Here is a 20,274-nt window from a genome sequence, read left to right as displayed (position 1 = left end):
GTTTTCTCTAACCTGTGCTATTTCGCTCGTGACTACCTGCTTTCCCAGCTGGTGAGCCAGCAGGAAGCTGACATTGTCGCCATGTTCATATAGGGGCCCCTGTGCCTGGCGGAGTTGGTGTACTACTTTCCTCGTGGAGAGCAGGTCAAAGTTCATTTGTAGCTTTTTTCCTCTCCGCCAGGAGCTCTACAGTCGGGACCTCGGAGTATTTCCCGTCTACTTCCAATATGGAGTCGACTAGCTATTGCCTCGCCACCCTCTCTTCCCTATCTCTTCGTGCTTTGTACGCAATAATTTCACCCCTGATCACAGCTTCCAACGCCGCCAGAACATCGAGGGTGAGACCTCCCCATTCCGGTTATTAGAGATGTACTCGTCTATGGCCTGTGAAAGTTTCTCGCAGAAAGCCTTATTGACCAGGAAGACCGTGTCCAACTTCACAGGGGGTGTTGGGCACGGCCGGCTCCTACCTCACATCCACTTAACATGGAGCATGGTTGGAGATTCCAATCGCAGAGTATTCCGCTCTTACTATCCCTGGAAGCACCTATTTTCCCACTACAAAGAAGTCGATCGGTGTATGTACATTCTGTACCTGGGAGAAGGAGAAAGCCTCCTCTGAATGGTTGAACTGCCATAAGCCCACTGCCCCAATCTGCTCCATGAATTTCGCCGTGTTAGAGGTTATTCCCGTTTTGGGGTTCGACCTGTCCATCCGTGGGTCCTGTACATAGTTAAAGTGCCCCCCCCATGATGAGTCGATGCGTGTCGACGTCGGGGATTCCCACCATGATGTTTTTTATAACTTCCCAGGCCCGGACGAATTGCATCCCGAGATGCTGTGGGAGTAATGCACTATCAATTACGACTAGACGAGAGTAGAGAGTAATCAAAGCTTTATTAAGCAGAGATCTGTTGCCTGCTGCAGCTGCTGCCGAAATGGCTGCAGCTCGGTGAGCACACACGTTTATACTCCGTCTACTGAGTGGAGCCACCAGGCAGGGATCTACCCCCGTACCTGTAGTAAAGGAGCCTTACCGTATTACCTCTCGTATACGTATTATACAAACAGTGGTGACTACCACATTCACCCCCTGTTAAAAAAGAGTCCAGTGGGGGTGGTGGAAAACTATTTACATGGTATGTGAGCATTTGTAAACACTATTTACATGGTATGTGAGCATTTTTAAAGAGTACAGTTTGGTGAAAGTTCACAAAAGAGCCGGTCGGGTGCCTTAATCCTCCGTTGTGAGCGCCGCAGTCCCGGTGGTGATGCAGGCGCCGGCTTGGTCGCCTGTGACTCCGGGAGCGTGTAGTCCTCATCTTCATCCCTCGGTGGAACCAATGGGAGGACGGATCATCCTGGAGCGGGGGCTTTGGTGAGGTGTGCTGGGGGAGGGTGGATGGCGCCGGGGCAATTGGAGGGGGGGTAGGACCTTGTGGAGCCGCACGTGCTTGCGGAGGAGGACGGGTCCTGGGGCTGCCAGCCACGTTGGGAGTGAAACCCCGGAGGTAGACTTCCTAGGGAAGGCAAGGAGACGTTCATGGGGGGTTTTGTTAGTCGCAGTACAAAGTAACGATCGGATGGAGTGGACGGCGTCAGGGAGGACCTCCTGCCAGCGGTCCTCCCTAGCAGATTTTTAGACCGTAGGGCCAGCAGGACGGCTTTCCAGACCGTCCCGTTCTCCCTCTCCACCTGCCCGTTTCCCCGGGGGTTGTAGCTGGTCGTCCTGCTCGAGGCAATGCACTTGCTGGGCAGGAACTGACGCAGCTCATCACTCATAAAGGAGGATCCCCGGTCGCTGTGGACGTAAGCGGGGAAACCGAACAGAGTGAAGATGCTGTTGAGGGCTTTGATGACTATGGCAGACGTCATATTGGGGCATGGGATGGCGAAGGGGAATCTGGAGTATTCATCGACCATGTTCAGGAAGTACGTGGAGGAGGAGAGGGGCCCTTTATAATCCATGCTGAGGCGTTCAAAGGAACGGGAGGCCTTCACCGGCTGTGCTCGGTCTGGCCGGCAGAAGTGCGGTTTGCAATCCGCGCAGACCTGGCAGTCTTTGGTGACCGCCCTGACTTCCGCAATAGAGTCGGGTAGGTTGCGGGCCTTTATGAAGTGAAAGAACCGGGTGACCCCTGGGTGACAGAGACCATCGTGTAGGGCCCAGATTCGGCCCACTTGTTCGCTGGCACATGTACCTCGGGATAGGGCATCGGGGGGCTCGTTGAGCTTACCGGGGCGATACAAAATCTCGTAATTGTAGGTGGAGAGCTCGATCCTCCACCTCAAGATTTTATTGTTTTTGATCTTGCCCCGCTGTGTATTATTGAACATGAAGGCTACCGACCGTTGGTCAATGAGGAGAGTGAATCTCCTGCCGGCCAGGTAATGCCTCCAATGCCGCACAGCTTCAACGATGGCTTGGGCCCCCTTTTCGACAGAGGAGTGGCGAATTTCGGAGGCATGGAGGTGCAGGAAAAGAATGCCACGGGTCTGCCTGCCTGGTTGAGGGTGGCGGCCAGAGCGATGTCTGATGCATCGCTCTTGACTTGAAAGGGGAGGGTCTCGTTGACCACGTGCATCGCGGCCTTGGCGATGTCGGCCTTGATACGGTTGAAGGCCTGGTGGGCCTCAGCCATCAGGGGGAAAACTGTGGAGTGGATGAGAGTGCGGGCCTTGTCCGCATAGTTAGGGACCCACTGGGCGTAGTATTAAAAGAACCCCAGGCATCGTTTGAGGACCTTGGGGCAGTGGGGGAGGGGGAGTTCCATGAGGGGGCGCTTGCGATCGGGGTGGGGCCCTAGAACTCCATTTTGCACCACATAGCCAAGTATGGCTAAGCGGTTGGTGCTGAACACGCACTTGTTACACGTGAGGTTCAGGAGTTTTGCGGTGTGGAGAAATTTGAAAAGGTTAGGGTCGTGGTCCAGCTGGTCGTGGCCGCAGATGGTGACGTTATCGAAGTACGGGAGCGTGGCCCACAGCCCGTACTGGTCAACCATTCGGTCCATCACCCGTTGGAAGACCGAGATCCCATTAGTGACGCCGCAGGGAACCCTAAGCAAGTGGTAAAGGCGGCCGTCTGCTTCGAACGCAGTCCGCCTTTTGGATGGGGAGCTGGTGGTAGGTAGATTTCAGGTCCACTGCAGAGAAGACCTGGTACTGTGCAATCTGATTAGCCAGATCAGATATGCGTGGGAGGGGGTATGCGTCGAGCTGCGTGTACCGATTGATGGTCTGACTGTAGTCAATGACCGTCCTATGTTTCTCCCCAGTCTTTACAACTACCAGGGGCTATCCAGGGGCTGTTGCTGGCCTCGATGATACCTTCCCGCAGTAGCTGCTAGACCTCCGATCTGATGAAGGTCCTGTCCTGGGCACTGTACCGTCTGCTCCTGGTGGCGACGGGTTTGCAATCCGGGGTGAAGTTCGCAAACAGGGAAGGCGGATCGAACTTGAGGGTCGCGAGGCCACAGACAGTGAGGGGGGTATAGGGCTGCCAAATTTGAAAGTTAGACTTTGGAGATTACACAGGGATCAGTGCTTAGCAGCGTATCACAGGGATCAGTGCTTAGCAGCGTATCACAGGGATCAGTGCTTAGCAGCGTATCACAGAGATCAGTGTTTAGCAGCGTATCACAGATTTCAGTGTTTAGCAGCGTATCACAGGGATCAGTGCTTAGCAGCGTATCACAGAGATCAGTGTTTAGCAGCGTATCACAGAGATCAGTGTTTAGCAGCGTATCACAGGGATCAGTGCTTAGCAGCGTATCACAGAGATCAGTGATTAGCAGCGTATCACAGGGATCAGTGCTTAGCAGCGTATCACAGGGATCAGTGCTTAGCAGCGTATCACAGGGATCAGTGCTTAGCAGCCTATCACAGGGATCAGTGCTTAGCAGCCTATCACAGGGATCAGTGCTTAGCAGCGTATCACAGGGATCAGTGCTGAGCAGCGTATCACAGAGTATCAGTGCTTAGCAGCGTATCACAGAGATCAGTGTTTAGCAGCGTATCACAGGGATCAGTGCTTAGCAGCGTATCACAGGGATCAGTGCTTAGCAGCGTATCACAGAGATCAGTGTTTAGCAGCGTATCACAGGGATCAGTGCTTAGCAGTGTATCACAGGGATCAGTGCTTAGCAGCGTATCACAGGGATCAGTGCTTAGCAGCGTATCACAGGGATCAGTGCTTAGCAGCGTATCACAGGGATCAGTGCTTAGCAGCGTATCACAGAGATCAGTGCTTAGCAGCGTATCACAGGGATCAGTGCTTAGCAGCATATCACAGGGATCAGTGCTTAGCAGCGTATCACAGGGATCAGTGCTTAGCAGCGTATAACAGAGATCAGTGTTTAGCAGCGTATCACAGGGATCAGTGCTTAGCAGCGTATCACAGGGATCAGTGCTTAGCAGCCTATCACAGGGATCAGTGCTTAGCAGCGTATCACAGGGATCAGTGCTTAGCAGCGTATCACAGGGATCAGTGCTTAGTAGCGTATCACAGAGATCAGTGTTTAGCAGCGTATCACAGGGATCAGTGCTTAGCAGCGTATCACAGAGATCAGTGCTTAGCAGCGTATCACAGGGATCAGTGCTTAGCAGCCTATCACAGGGATCAGTGCTTAGCAGCGTATCACAGGGATCAGTGCTTAGCAGCGTATCACAGAGATCAGTGTTTAGCAGCGTATCACAGGGATCAGTGCTTAGCAGCGTATCACAGGGATCAGTGCTTAGCAGCATATCACAGGGATCAGTGCTTAGCAGCCTATCACAGGGATCAGAGCTTAGCAGCGTATCACAGGGATCAGTGCTTAGCAGCGTATCACAGGGATCAGTGCTTAGCAGCCTATCACAGTGTTCAGTGCTTATCAGCGTATCACAGGGATCAGTGCTTAGCAGCGTATCACAGGGATCAGTGCTTAGCAGCCTATCACAGGGATCAGAGCTTAGCAGCGTATCACAGGGATCAGTGCTTAGCAGCGTATCACAGGGATCAGTGCGTAGCAGCGTATCACAGGGATCAGTGCTTAGCAGCGTATCACAGGGATCAGTGCTTAGCAGCCTATCACAGGGATCAGTGCTTAGCAGCCTATCACAGGGATCAGTGCTTAGCAGCGTATCACAGGGATCAGTGCTTAGCAGCGTATCACAGGGATCAGGGCTTAGCAGCCTATCACAGGGATCAGTGCTTAGCAGCGTATCACAGAGATCAGTATTTAGCAGCGTAGCACAGGGATCAGTGCTTAGCAGCCTATCACAGGGATCAGTGCTTAGCAGCGTATCACAGAGATCAGTGCTTAGCAGCGTATCACAGGGTTCAGTGCTTAGCAGCGTATCACAGGGATCAGGGCTTAGCAGCCTATCACAGGGATCAGTGCTTAGCAGCGTATCACAGGGATCAGTGCTTAGCAGCGTATCACAGGGATCAGTGCTTAGCAGCGTATCACAGAGATCAGTGATTAGCAGCGTATCACAGGGATCAGTGCTTAGCAGCATATCACAGGGATCAGTGCTTAGCAGCGTATCACAGGGATCAGTGCTTAGCAGCGTATCACAGGGATCAGTGCTGAGCAGCGTATCACAGAGATCAGTGTTTAGCAGCGTATCACAGGGATCAGTGCTTAGCAGTGTATCACAGGGATCAGTGCTTAGCAGCGTATCACAGAGATCAGTGTTTAGCAGCGTATCACAGGGATCAGTGCTTAGCAGCGTATCACAGAGATCAGTGTTTAGCAGCATATCACAGGGATCAGTGCTTAGCAGCGTATCACAGGGATCAGTGCTTAGCAGCGTATCACAGGGATCAGTGCTTAGCAGCGTATCACAGGGATCAGTGCTTAGCAGCGTATCACAGAGATCAGTGCTTAGCAGCGTATCACAGAGATCAGTGCTTAGCAGCGTATCACAGGGATCAGTGCTTAGCAGCGTATCACAGGGATCAGTGCTTAGCAGCGTATCACAGGGATCAGTGCTTAGCAGCGTATCACAGGGATCAGTGCTTAGCAGCGTATCACAGAGATCAGTGCTTAGCAGCGTATCACAGGGATCAGTGCTTAGCAGCGTATCACAGGGATCAGTGCTTAGCAGCCTATCACAGGGATCAGAGCTTAGCAGCGTATCACAGGGATCAGTGCTTAGCAGCGTATCACAGGGATCAGTGCTTAGCAGCGTATCACAGAGATCAGTGCTTAGCAGCGTATCACAGAGATCAGTGCTTAGCAGCGTATCACAGGGATCAGTGCTTAGCAGCGTATCACAGGGATCAGTGCTTAGCAGCGTATCACAGGGATCAGTGCTTAGCAGCGTATCACAGGGATCAGTGCTTAGCAGCGTATCACAGAGATCAGTGCTTAGCAGCGTATCACAGGGATCAGTGCTTAGCAGCCTATCACAGGGATCAGTGCTTAGCAGCCTATCACAGGGATCAGTGCTTAGCAGCGTATCACAGAGATCAGTGCTTAGCAGCGTATCACAGGGATCAGGGCTTAGCAGCCTATCACAGGGATCAGGGCTTAGCAGCCTATCACAGGGATCAGTGCTTAGCAGCGCATCGCAGGGATCAGTGCTTAGCAGCGTATCACAGGGATCAGTGCTTAGCAGCGTATCACAGGGATCAGGGCTTAGCAGCCTATCACAGGGATCAGTGCTTAGCAGCGTATCACAGGGATCAGTGCTTAGCAGCGTATCACAGGGATCAGTGCTTAGCAGCGTATCACAGGGATCAGTGCTTAGCAGCCTATCGCAGGGATCAGTGCATAGCAGCGTATCACAGGGATCAGTGCTTAGCAGCGTATCACAGGGATCAGTGCTTAGCAGCGTATCACAGAGATCAGTGCTTAGCAGCGTATCACAGGGATCAGTGCTTAGCAGCCTATCACAGGGATCAGTGCTTAGCAGCGTATCACAGAGATCAGTGTTTAGCAGCGTATCACAGGGATCAGTGCTTAGCAGCCTATCACAGGGATCAGTGCTTAGCAGCGTATCACAGGGATCAGGGCTTAGCAGCCTATCACAGGGATCAGTGCTTAGCAGCGTATCACAGGGATCAGTGCTTAGCAGCGTATCACAGGGATCAGTGCTTAGCAGCGTATCACAGGGATCAGTGCTTAGCAGCGTACCACAGGGATCAGTGCTTAGCAGCGTATCACAGGGATCAGTGCTCAGCATCGTATCACAGGGATCAGTGCTTAGCAGCGTATCACAAGGATCAGTGCTTAGCAGCCTATCACAGGGATCAGTGCTTAGCAGCGTATCACAGAGATCAGTGCTTAGCAGCGTATCACAGGGATCAGTGCTTAGCAGCGTATCACAGGGATCAGTGCTTAGCAGCGTATCACAAGGATCAGTGCCTAGCAGCCTATCACAGGGTTCAGTGCTTAGCAGCGTATCACAGGGATCAGTGCTTAGCAGCGTATCACAGGGATCAGTGCTTAGCAGCGTATCACAGAGATCAGTACTTAGCAGCCTATCACAGGGATCAGTGCTTAGCAGCGTATCACAGGGATCAGTGCTTAGCAGCGTATCACAGGGATCAGTGCTTAGCAGCGTATCACAGAGATCAGTGCTTAGCAGCGTATCACAGGGATCAGTGCTTAGCAGCGTATCACAGGGATCAGTGCTTATTAGCCTATCACGGGGATCAGTGCGTAGCAGCGTATCACAGAGATCAGTGCTTAGCAGCGTATCACAGGGATCAGTGCTTAGCAGCGTATCACAGGGATCAGTGCTTAGCAGCGTATCACAGGGATCAGTGCTTAGCAGCGTATCACAGAGATCAGTGCTTAGCAGCCTATCACATAGATCAGTGCATAGCAGCGTATCACAGGGATCAGTGCTTAGCAGCGTATCACAAGGATCAGTGCTTAGCAGCGTATCACAGGGATCAGTGCTTAGCAGCCTATCACAGGGATCAGTGCTTAGCAGCGTATCACAGGGATCAGAGCTTAGCAGCATATCACAGGGATCAGTGCGTAGCAGCGTATCACAGGGATCAGTGCTTAGCAGCGTATCACAGGGATCAGTGCTTAGCAGCGTATCACAGGGATCAGTGCGTAGCAGCGTATCACAGAGATCAGTGCTTAGCAGCGTATCACAGAGATCAGTGCTTAGCAGCCTATCACAGAGATCAGTGCTTAGCAGCGTATCACAGGGATCAGTGCGTAGCAGCGTATCACAGAGATCAGTGCTTAGCAGCGTATCACAGAGATCAGTGCTTAGCAGCCTATCACAGAGATCAGTGCTTAGCAGCGTATCACAGGGATCAGTGCTTAGCAGCCTATCACAGAGATCAGTGCTTAGCAGCGTATCGCAGGGATCAGTGCTTAGCAGCGTATCACAGGGATCAGTGCTTAGCAGCGTATCACAGGGATCAGTGCTTAGCAGCGTATCACAGGGATCAGTGCTTAGCAGCCTATCGCAGGGTTCAGTGCTTAGCAGCGTATCACAGGGATCAGTGCTTAGCAGCATATCACAGGGATCAGTGCTGGGTCCCTTATTGTTTGTTTTATATATATAAATGATGTAGACGAGATGGTGAGGGGAATGACAAGTAAGTTTGCAGACAACACCAAGATAGGTAGGGTGGTTAACAGTGAAGAAGCGGGTCGGAGGTGACAGGAAGATATCGGTGGGTTGGTCAGATGGGAGAAGCAGTGGTGGATGGTATTTCAATCCGATAAGTGCGAGGTGATGCACTTTGAAAGAAGAAACAGAACAAAGGAGTATGTAATGAATGGTCGGAAGCTCAGAGGAACAGATGGATCTTTGGGTACTTGTTCACAGATCCCTGAAGGTGGCAGAGCATTTGAATAGGGTAGTTAAGAAAGCTTATGGGACCTTTATCAGTCGTGGCACAGAATATAAAAGCAGGGATATTATGTTGGAGCTGCACAGAACGTTAGGCCACAACTAGAGTGCTGTGTGCAGTTCTGGTCACCTCACTATAGGAAGGAGATGATAGATGATTGCATGGTGGGGTTTCAGAGGCGATTCAACAGGATGTTGCCTGGAATGGAGCGTTAGAGCTTTAAGGATATATATTTGAGAATATTAAAGACTGAAATTGAGAGATTTTGGGACACTGAGGGAATTAAGGGTTATGGTGATAAGGTAGAGAAGAGGAATTAAAATCCTCCTCCTGCCCCTATTGATTCTGTTCTGAAATGCTAACATTGGAAAAAACTTTCATCAAGATTGATGAAAACCCTAATGGAAGGATGACTGATCTCTTCTCTCAACAGACGCCGTCTTTTCCCACTCCGGTTGAAGGGAGGAAGGTTGAAGGCAAAACTCACCATGTGTCAAGAGAATGCACCAGAATTCCAGTGGCAGTGCAGGTCAACTCCACGACATCTGCAGCCTCATCCGAGATGTGGATTCTCAGGAGAGAACTCAAAGCTTTGGGAGTAAACATCACATCTCTTATAGCTCCTTAAGCATGAAACAATGGCAGTCCCTAGTATGCGTTCAATATGCTCACGATGCAAGTTATATATGAGGGTTTGTTAACAAACCACTCCTACGTTAAATTTTACACACTCGATCTTCAACGTGGTGACAATTTTCAGTTCAATCCTTGTCCTCATGGTTCACATTCATTTCAACCTCTTTCATTCAGCCGTCACTGTGTTCCTTCAGGTTTTGTTTTCTGTGGGCTGTGGGGAGCTGGTTGGTTCTAGCTCACAATGAAACTGATAAAAGCACCCAGAACAGCCAAACCATTTGAGACTTTGGATTGATACACACGCAAAACCACATGACTCACATGAAACTAGACCGCCCGTATATTTTGCTACGTTTCCCCTCTGCTGCTATCTTCAGGTCGGAAAAATGCTATAATTTTTTTTTTTTTTTATATTTTTTTGAGGCATTTATATTATAAATTTTAACAGAATAAGCAACCAAGCAAAACAAAACCCAGCCAACATGGCCGACATAAAAAACTCCCCAACCACAATTCCCCACCAAGCTGCCCACACCTTACCCAACTCCCCATGCCTCCTCCCCTTTTTCACCCCCACCCCTCCCCCACTGCTGACAGCTTAATCTTTCCCAGAGAAGTCGATAAACGGCTGCCACCTCCAGGCAAACCCTCGCATCGATCCGATCCCCTCAGGGCGAACTTGATCTTCTCAAGCCTGAGAAACGCAGCCATGTCATTAACCCACACCCTCGATTTGGGGGTTCTGAGTCCCTCCGTTCCAACAAGATGAAATGAAAAAATGAAATGAAAATCACTTATTGTCACAAGTAGGCTTCAAATGAAGTTACTGTGAAAAGCCCCTAGTCGCCACATTCCGGCGCCTGTTCGGGGAGGCTGTTACAGGAATTGAACCGTGCTGCTGGCCTGCCTTGGTCTGCTTTCAAAGCCAGCGATTTAGCCCTGTGCTAAACATCCCCTTTATCCGTCTCCGGGTTACCAGGGAGGCAAAGGCCAAGACATCGACCCCTCTCGCCCCCTGGATTCCAGGTCTTACGACACTCCAAAAATCACCACCTCTGGACTAGGAACCACCCGTACTTTCAATACCGCGGACATGACGTCGGCAAATCCTTGCCGGAATCCCCTTAGCCTCGGACATGCCCAAAACATATGGACATGATTCGCAGGCCCTCCCGCACACTGCCCACACCTGTCCTCCACCCCTTCAAAGAACCTGCTCATTCGGGCCACGGTCATATGTGCCCTGTGCCCACCTTGAATTGTATCAGGCTGAGCCTGGCACACGACGAGGATGCATTGACTTGCCTCAGGACGTCCTCCCATAACCCAGCCTCCCAACTCCCCACCCATCTCTTCCTCCCACTTCCGCTTCACCTCCCCTGTCAGGGCTCCCTCCCAATCCTTAAGCTCTTTATAGATTTCTGATACCTACTCCTCCCCCACTCCCGCTTTTGACACTACCTTATCCCCTTCTTGCCTCCCTCACCTGCAAGTAGCAAAACACATTCCCACCGGGCAGCTCAAACTCCTCCTCCAACTCTTCCAAACACGGAAAGGCCCCATCTATAAACAGATTCTCCAAACCGCTCGATCCCTGCCCGCTGCCACCTCCAAAACACCCCTTCCACCCCCCACCCGCCCCTTCCAAGGAGCAAACCGGCGGTTGCCACATATCAGTGCCCACACCGACGCCCTCTCCAGCCCTATGTGTTGCCGCACACCCTCAGAGCCGCCGCCACTACCAGGCTTGTGGAGTACCTGGCTGGTGAGAACGGCAAAGACGCCGTTAGCAGTGCCCCTAAACTGAAGCTGCCTCCATCTGCTCCCACAGCGACCCCTCCCCCACTACCCATGTCCTGACCATCGCTATATTCGCCGCCAAATAGTAATTTATAAAGTTCGGGAGAGTCAGCCCTTGCCTCGACCGAGCTCCAGCAGCACCTTCTTCACCCGTGGAGTTTTACCCGCCCTCTTCTTACAACCCTGCAATCACCACATTCACATTCCTGAAAAGCACCCTGGGAATGAAGATTGGGAGGATCTGAAAAACAAACAACAACCTCGGGAGGCCCGTCATCTTCATCGTCTGAACCCTCCCCATCAATGACAGCGGGAGCGCATCCCACCTTCTAAAGTCTCCCATCTGCTCCACCTACCGCGCCAGATTAACTTATGCCGCTGCTCCCACCCCCACACCACCTGAATGCCTAAGTACTGAAAGCTTCCCCCCACCCACCTTGATCGACATCTGCCCCAATCTCTTCTCCTGCCCCCTCGCCTGGATCGGAAAGACCTCACTTTTACCCATGTTCAATTTGTACCCTGAAAACCGGGTGAACCCACCAGCTGCTCCGTCGACCAATGAGAGGTAGGGCCGATCCCTGACCCTCCGCCATCTTCTGTGTCACAGGCACCACTACAACTTTCACCAACTGTTCCCTTTTTTTCGGCCACTTCTGATCCACAAATCTCACCACCGGTGGGGCACTCTCCCCTACCACCCCTCCTGCACCTTTTTAAATCAGCCAATCCACCCGTTAGCTGGAGAAAAGGTCCAAAAGTTCCACCACGAGCGGGAGCCACCAAATGTGCGACCACTCACCATGGCCGCCACCGGAGTCAAACAATGCTATAATTTTAAAGATACTCCTTTAATGAATGATTATTTCAAGGACTAATTTATTTTTAAAATGGTGCAAAATCACTAATGTGATTAGGATGGAGGATAACGCTGCCACAGCACCAGTTCTTCCCCCTGATTACTTCCCAGGAGGAAGCAAATGAGAGAAGAGTAATGGATAGCCAGATATATAAGGACATGGGGGCAAAGTAACCATAACAGATATTTACAAGCTCTTTGGGATTCTCACTGAACAGGGAGGCTGCTGACAGTATAGTGCTCCAGAACCCCGGCCCTTGCTAAAAGTTGTAATGTGAATAATGAGATCAAGTATGCTTCACTAAATGTTGAGCTACCACGGGTAATTTCGAGTTAGGTGGGGTGAAATTGATCAATGCAGATATCATGAAACAAGGCTCTTCGCGATTTAGCAGCCATTTTATGCCAGGTGTGATTTTGATATATCACAGATGGGGCCATTCGACTCAACATTCCAGTGAAAGCGATACAAATATTCCCATTTCCCCCTACCCCAACCTGTCCTTTCCCTATCGTCCTTCAATATTTCCCCCAATACCTCTCAACATTTTAAACTGCTTTGACTGCTCTTTTCGGCAGTGCATTTCACCTCTTTTTTTTCCATGTTGCTTGACCTAAAAATCAGGCCTTGTAACGAAAAGGCGATCGATTCACCATGAACAGGTCTGGTAGTATCGGTAAGCAGAAATTCTGTCCCCAAAATAACTCACCAGCAGATTAAGGTTACAGCCTATTCCACTTTAGAGCCTTCAGTTGTTACTCATTTTATTTTTACTTGGAGTATTATTATTTCCCTGTGTTCCCTTCACTCTAGGCTACACAGATATTGATCGGCATTATCCAGCTTGTCTTTGGAGTCCCTCTGTCCGTATCGCTCATCTATTCAGTCGCGGGAAAATCTGGCGTCTCATTTTGGACTGGAATTTGGGTCAGTTTCTCCCTTATATCTTGGTCAAATTGTCACAGTCATGTATGATGAGGACACCATTAGCTATTACTACTGTACTGCACAGAAATAATTCCTGCCCTTGCATCATGGAGCAAAACTGGAGTCAGTTTGCATCAGGGAGAAAGCCCTCCGCTGGTTGGAGTCATACCTGGTACAAAGAAGGGCCCTCGAATGGCCTCCTCCTGTTTCTATTTTCTATGTATGTTTCTATGTGAGATGGGTGTGGTGGTTGGAGGTCAATCATCTCAGTCCCTGCACATCACTGCAGGAGTTCCTCAGGGTCGTGTCCTCGCCCCAACCATCTTCAGCTGCTTCATTAATGACCTTCCTTCCATCATAAGGTCAGAAGTGGGGATGATCACGGATGACTGCACAATGTTCAGGACCATTCATGACTCCTCAGATACAGAAGCAGCCCATGCCCAAATGCAACATGACCTGGACAACTTTCAGGCTTGGCTGACAAGTGGAAAATAATGCTTGTGCCACATAAGTGCCAGGCAATGACCATCTCCAACGAGAGAGAATCAAACAATCGTTCCTTGACATTCAAGACATTACCTTCAGCCACGATCAACATCCTGGGGGTTACCATTGGCCAGAAACAACTGGGAATGTGGGAGAAGAATTCTCTCAGTGACCACTGGGCAGATGGGGTGTTAGTCAAGTCAGGCTGACCACCAAGCCCGAATTGCAGCTATGCACACTCCTGTCCAAATCTGGGGGCTTGACTAGATGCTTTTTAATATCGTGCAAAATAGTGTAGGAACGAATTTTGTGCTGAAATCTGACAGACGTTTCACTGTGTTGGATTTGAAAATGAAATGAAAATTGCTTATTGTCACAAGTAGGCTTCAAATGAAGTTACTGTGAAAAGCCCCTAGTCGCCACATTCCGGCGCCTGTTCGGGGAGGCTGGTACGGGATTTGTAATGTATTCGCTCATGTTTTCATCTGGAACCACACTAAAAGGTGGCAGAGCAGAGAAAGAATGTGTCCCTGGTTTTTTATTTCTTGCTTTGTGAGGGATGGGCATCACTGTCAAGGCTCGCATTGTCACACATACCTAATTGCCTTGAACAGAGTGGCTTAGAATCACTACAGTGGGGTAGGAGGCCATTCGGCCCATCGAATCTGTACCGACCCCGACCCCCCCCCCCCCCCAAAGAACACCCTACCCAGGCCCATAACCCACCCTATCTCAGGAACCCAATAACCCCATCTTTCAAACACAAAGGGGTAATTTAACACGGCCAATCCACCTAACCTGCACATCTTTGGACTATGGGAGGAATCCGGAGCACCCGGAGGAAACCCGTGCAGACAGGGGGAGAATGTACAAACTCCACGCAGGCAAGGCGGGAATTGAACCTGTGTCCCTGGTGCTGCGAGGCAGCGGTGCTAACCACTGTGCCACTGTGCTTGGTAGGTCATTTCAGGTGACAGTTGAGAGGCAACCACATTGTTCTGACATGTAGGTCAGACGGGTAAGAATGGCAGATTTTCTTCCCGAAAGGACATTAGTGAACCATATGGGTTTTTTACAACTATCAATGGTAGTGTTTTAGTTACTTTACTGAGGCAAGCCTTCAATTCTAGATTTTACTGATTGAATTTAAATTCCACCATTTGATATTCACCGTGTCACCAGGGCATTAGTATGGGCCTGTGAATTATTAGTCCAGTGACATTACCACTACGACAGCATCTTCCCAATGACTTGCATGTCACATTAACCCCCCCCACATACGTCTGGGTAACTTTGAGTAAAAAGTTGTGCTGATGAAGCTAGTTCAAACCCAGCTCTAACATTTTGCCTTCTGTTTAATATCTTTTCCAGTATATTATTTCAGGATCCTTCACGATTGAGCTGAAGAGGAAGCCAACTCGGTGCATTGTAAGTAACACGATGTGTCGAAAGTCAGGAGCGAGCTGTTCTGAACTGGAATGTGCTGCTTAAAAGAGCAATAAAGATAGATTCAGCAGGAACTATTAAAAGGACAACTTTACTTGAAAAGCAAACATTTAGAGGACTGTGAACAAAAGCACAAGGTGCAGACTCGATGGGCCGAATGGCCTCCTGCAGCACTGTAAATTCTATGATTCTATGAAGTAACTCTACGAAAGAACTATATCAGGGACACTTCAAAGGTGTTTCCCCAAATTTGCCCATGAACAATGTGTAAGTTACTTGGAGTGAGAAATTCCATTTGAAATAACCGTGCAGCAATTACTTAAAAAAGAAAAGGTTTGTTTACTTCACTGTAGTCTTCTGGAAGTTACTGAAGTTACAGAATAAAGTTGCTAACACATGCAGAGATTAGTTCAAAATGAAGAGAAAATGATACATATCAAAAATAAATCAAGATTAGCCCATATTTAGCACAGGCCTGTTATACCTTGAAGTCAAGGTGTTGCATTGTATGGAGTGAAGATCTTGAGGTTCATAGATCATAGAATTTACAGTGCAGACGGAGGCCATTTGGCCCATCAAGTCTACACCGGCCCCCAAAAGAGCAGCCTGCCTAAGCCCACACTTCCACCCGATCCCCTTAACCCAGCAACCCCACCTAACTTTTTGGGTACTACAAGGCAATTTAGCGTGACCACTCCACCTAACCCACGCACCTTTGGACTGGGAGGAAACCCGAGCGCCCGGAGGAAACCCACGCAGATAAGACCATAAGACATAGGAGCGGAAGTAAGGCCATTCGGCCCATCGAGTCCACTGCACCATTCAATCATGACTGATTTCAACTCCATTTACCCGCTCTCTCTCCATAGCCCTTAATTCCTCGAGAAATCAAGAATTTATCAACTTCTGTCTTAAAGACACTCAATGTCCCGGCCTCCACCGCCCTCTGTGGCAATGAATTCCACAGACCCACCACTCTCTGGCTGAAGAAATTTCTCCTCATCTCTGTTCTAAAGTGACTCCCTTTTATTCTAAGGCTGTGCCCCCGGGATCTAGTCTCCCCTGCTAATGGAAACAACTTCCCTACGTCCACCCTATCTAAGCCATTCATTATCTTGTAAGTTTCTATGAGATCTCCCCTCAACCTCCTAAACGCCAATGAATATAATCCCAGGATCCTCAGACGTTCATCGTATGTTAGGCCTACCATTCCTGGGATCGTCCGTGTGAATCTCCGCTGGACCCGCTCCAGTGCCAGTATGTCCTTCCTGAGGTGTGGGGCCCAAAATTGCTCACCGTATTCTAAATGGGGCCTAACTAATGCTTTATAAAGCTTCAGAAGTACATCCCTGCTTTTATATTCCAAGCCTCTTGAGATGAATGACAACATTGCATTTGCTTAATTACGGACTCAACCTGCAAGTTTACCTTTAGAGAATTCCGGGACTAGGACTCCCAAGTCCCTTGCACTTCAGCATTATGAATTTTGTCACTGTTTAGAAAATAGTCCATGCCTCTATTCTTTTTTCCAAAGTGCAAGACCTCGCACTTGCCCCCGTTGAATTTCATCAGCCATTTCTTGGACCACTCTCCTAAACTGTCTAAATCTTTCTGAAGACTCCCCACCTCCTCCATACTACCTGCCCCTCCACCTATCTTTGTATCATCGGCAAACTTAGCCAGAATGCCCCCATTCCCGTTAGCTAGATCGTTAATATATAAAGAGAACAGCTGTGGCCCCAACACTGAACCTTGCGGGACACCACTCGTCACCGGTCTCCATTCCGAAAAAGAACCTTTTATCCCAACTCTCTGCCTTCTGCCTGAGAGCCAATCGTCAATCCATGTTGGTACCTTGCCTCGAATACCATGGGCCCTTATTTTACTCAGCAGTCTCCCATGAGGCACCTTATCAAAGGCCTTTTGGAAGTCAAGATAGATAACATCCATTGGCTCTCCTTGGTCGAACCTATTTGTTATCTCTTCAAAGAACTCGAACAGGTTTGTCAGGGAGGGAACTCCGCACAGACAGTGACCCAAGCCGGGAATCAAACCCAGGTCGCTGGCGCTGTGAAGCAATAATGCTAACCACTGTGTCACCATGCCGCCCTGAACATCTTTCTGCAGCTGTGATGGCTTCAACTGTTGAATTGCCAGATGTTCAACGTGAGGATAGTAGGTGGAATCGGGGTTTTCATGTGGGAGGGAAGGTCCTGTTCTGCAGGCGTGGTACTTTTAGCTGCCAGGCTACCTTACACCAGTCCAGTAGCCGTAGCCGTCTTCAGATGCCTTTGACCAGGATATCTCAGATGGCGGCCTTTCCATGTCCACCGACTCTGCCTGCCCCGCAGCCATTTCACACTCGAATGAATATCAGTTGGCTGGAAGATGGTCAAATCGGGTTGAGTGATGTCCAGGGATCATGTAAGGGTCCTAAGTGAGAAGTGGAAATCTGATCGCGGCACCCCAGCCCTACCTGCCTACCCAAGGTCTAAGCTTGATCATTTTCAAGCTGCCTCAACATCCAGGAAAACCCTCCTGCCAGCCTAAAAGTTGAGGCCGGGGTGGGAAATGGCCACTGAAGGGCAGCTGCCCTGTCCAAAGCCTTGCTTGCCTCAATGTAAAATGGCTGCAAAGTCAGGGTGGGTGGGAACCCAGAGGGAATTCTATTCCTCCTATCCCACATTTGCCTCCCCCACCCTGCTTAAAAACATACTGGTGGGGGAGCCATTCAGGCCTTCGGCCCTCCCCTGGGTTGAAGCCTTTTTCTGTGGCTCTGCCATTTTCAGTGCTTTTGCGAGAAAGATAAGGCTGCTGTTAATCTGTGATTTGCACAAAATGCCAGGTTACCTTTCCAAATTGAGTAAGTTGTAATTCCATGACAGTTATCCGATGTCTCCTAGTGTTCATAAGGGTTACCGTGGTTTAGCAGTTAGTGTCTGTGTTTAATCTTTTGGAACAGTCATTGAATTTTAAATGTATATGTCTGAGATGTCAAAGAGATTGTGACTGATCTGATGTGATAATCCTCAACTCCACTTTCCCACCTTATCCCCGTGACCCTCGACCCCCTCACTGATTAACAATCTGTCTCGCTCTCAGCCTTGCACATACTTAACGGCCCAGCCTCTACAACTCTCTGCGGTGAAGAGTTCCACACTCACTCCCCTCTGAGAGAAGAAATTCCTCCTCATCTCTGTGTGAAATGGGCGACCCCCTCACTCTGAGATACTGTCCTCTGGTCCTAGACTCTACCACACAGAGAAACATCCTCTCAGAATCTCCCCTCACTCTGAGATTCTGTCCTCTGGTCCCAGACTCTCCCACACGGGGAAACATCCTCTCAGAATCTCCCCTCACTCTGAGATTCTGCCCTCTGGGCCCAGACTCTCCAACACGGGGAAACATCCTCTCAGAATCTCCCCTCACTCTGAGATTCTGTCCTCTGGTCCCAGACTCTCCCACACGGGGAAACATCCTCTCAGAATCTCCCCTCACTCTGAGATTCTGCCCTCTGGGCCCAGACTCTCCAACACGGGGAAACATCCTCTCAGAATCTCCCCTCACTCTGAGATTCTGTCCTCTGGGCCCAGACTCTCCCACACGGGGAAACAACCTCTCAGAATCTCCCCTCACTCTGAGATTCTGTCCTCTGCTCCCAGACTCTCCCACACGGGGAAACATCCTCTCAGAATCTCCACTCACTCTGAGATTCTGTCCTCTGCTCCCAGACTCTCCCACACGGGGAAACATCTTCTCAGAATCTCCCCTCACTCTGAGATTCTGTCCTCTGTTCACAGACTCTCCCACACGGGGAAACATCCTCTCAGAATCTACCCTCACTCTGAGATTCTGCCCTCTGCTCCCAGACTCTCCCACACGGGGAAACATCCTCTCAGAATCTCCCCTCACTCTGAGATTCTGCCCTCTGCTCCCCGGCTCTCCCACACGGGGAAACATCCTCTCAGAATCTCCCCTCACTCTGAGATTCTGCCCTCTGGGCCCAGACTCTCCCACACGGGGAAACAACCTCTCAGAATCTCCCCTCACTCTGAGATTCTGTCCTCTGCTCCCAGACTCTCCCACACGGGGAAACATCCTCTCAGAATCTCCCCTCACTCTGAGATTCTGCCCTCTGGGCCCAGACTCTCCCACACGGGGAAACAACCTCTCAGAATCTCCCCTCACTCTGAGATTCTGTCCTCTGCTCCCAGACTCTCCCACACGGGGAAACATCCTCTCAGAATCTCCACTCACTCTGAGATTCTGTCCTCTGCTCCCAGACTCTCCCACACGGGGAAACATCCTCTCAGAATCTCCCCTCACTGTGAGATTTTGTCCTCTGCTCCCAGACTCTCCCACACGGGGAAACATCCTCTCAGAATCTCCCCTCACTCTGAGATTCTGCCCTCTGCTCCCAGACTCTCCCACATGGGGAAACATCCTCAGAATCTCCCCTCACTCTGAGATTCTGTCCTCTGCTCCCAGACTCTCCAGCACGGGAAAACATCCTCTCACAATCTCCCCTCACTCTGAGATTTTGTCCTCTGCTCCCAGACTCTCCCACACGGGGAAACATCCTCTCAGAATCTCCCCTCACTCTGAGATTCTGCCCTCTGCTCCCAGACTCTCCCACACGGGGAAACATCCTCAGAATCTCCCCTCACTCTGAGATTCTGTCCTCTGCTCACAGACTCTCCCACACGGGGAAACATCCTCTCAGAATCTCCCCTCACTCTGAGATTCTGTCCTCTGGTCCCAGACTCTCCCACACGGGGAAACATCCTCTCAGAATCTCCCCTCACTCTGAGATTCTGTCCTCTGCTCCCAGACTCTCCCACACGGGCAAACATCCTCTCAGAATCTCCCCTCACTCTGAGATTCTGCCCTCTGCTCCCCGGCTCTCCCACACGGGGAAACATCCTCTCAGAATCTCCACTCACTCTGAGATTCTGCCCTCTGGGCCCAGACTCTCCCACACGGGGAAAAAACCTCTCAGAATCTCCTCTCACTCTGAGATTCTGTCCTCTGCTCCCAGACTCTCCTACACGGGGAAACATCCTCTCAGAATCTCCACTCACTCTGAGATTCTGTCCTCTGCTCCCAGACTCTCCCACACGGGGAAACATCCTCTCAGAATCTTCCCTCACTCTGAGATTTTGTCCTCTGCTCCCAGACTCTCCCACACGGGGAAACATCCTCTCAGAATCTCCCCTCACTCTGAGATTCTGCCCTCTGCTCCCCGACTCTCCCACACGGGGAAACATCCTCTCAGAATCTCCCCTCACTCTGAGATTCTGTCC

The 20,274-nt window shown here is 50.3% G+C and overlaps 1 protein-coding gene across 2 annotated transcripts in view; it reads left to right on the top strand.

Moving 5' to 3' along the window:
- The window catches only part of LOC140410123 (uncharacterized), a 69,592-nt gene that overhangs the window by 24,752 nt on the left and 24,566 nt on the right, over positions 1–20,274 (top strand). For both annotated transcript variants that reach the window (XM_072498077.1, XM_072498076.1), the window contains 3 exons: positions 9,247–9,411; positions 12,923–13,036; positions 14,897–14,953. In XM_072498077.1, the coding sequence (XP_072354178.1) occupies positions 9,247–9,411; positions 12,923–13,036; positions 14,897–14,953 (336 nt within the window). The remainder of the gene's footprint in view (positions 1–9,246; positions 9,412–12,922; positions 13,037–14,896; positions 14,954–20,274) is intronic.

This window comes from Scyliorhinus torazame, chromosome 4, assembly GCF_047496885.1.
Source record: "Scyliorhinus torazame isolate Kashiwa2021f chromosome 4, sScyTor2.1, whole genome shotgun sequence".
Taxonomy (NCBI): domain Eukaryota; kingdom Metazoa; phylum Chordata; class Chondrichthyes; order Carcharhiniformes; family Scyliorhinidae; genus Scyliorhinus; species Scyliorhinus torazame.
The sequence above is the reverse complement of the archived record's forward strand: the minus strand, read 5'-3'. Positions and strand labels throughout refer to the sequence as shown.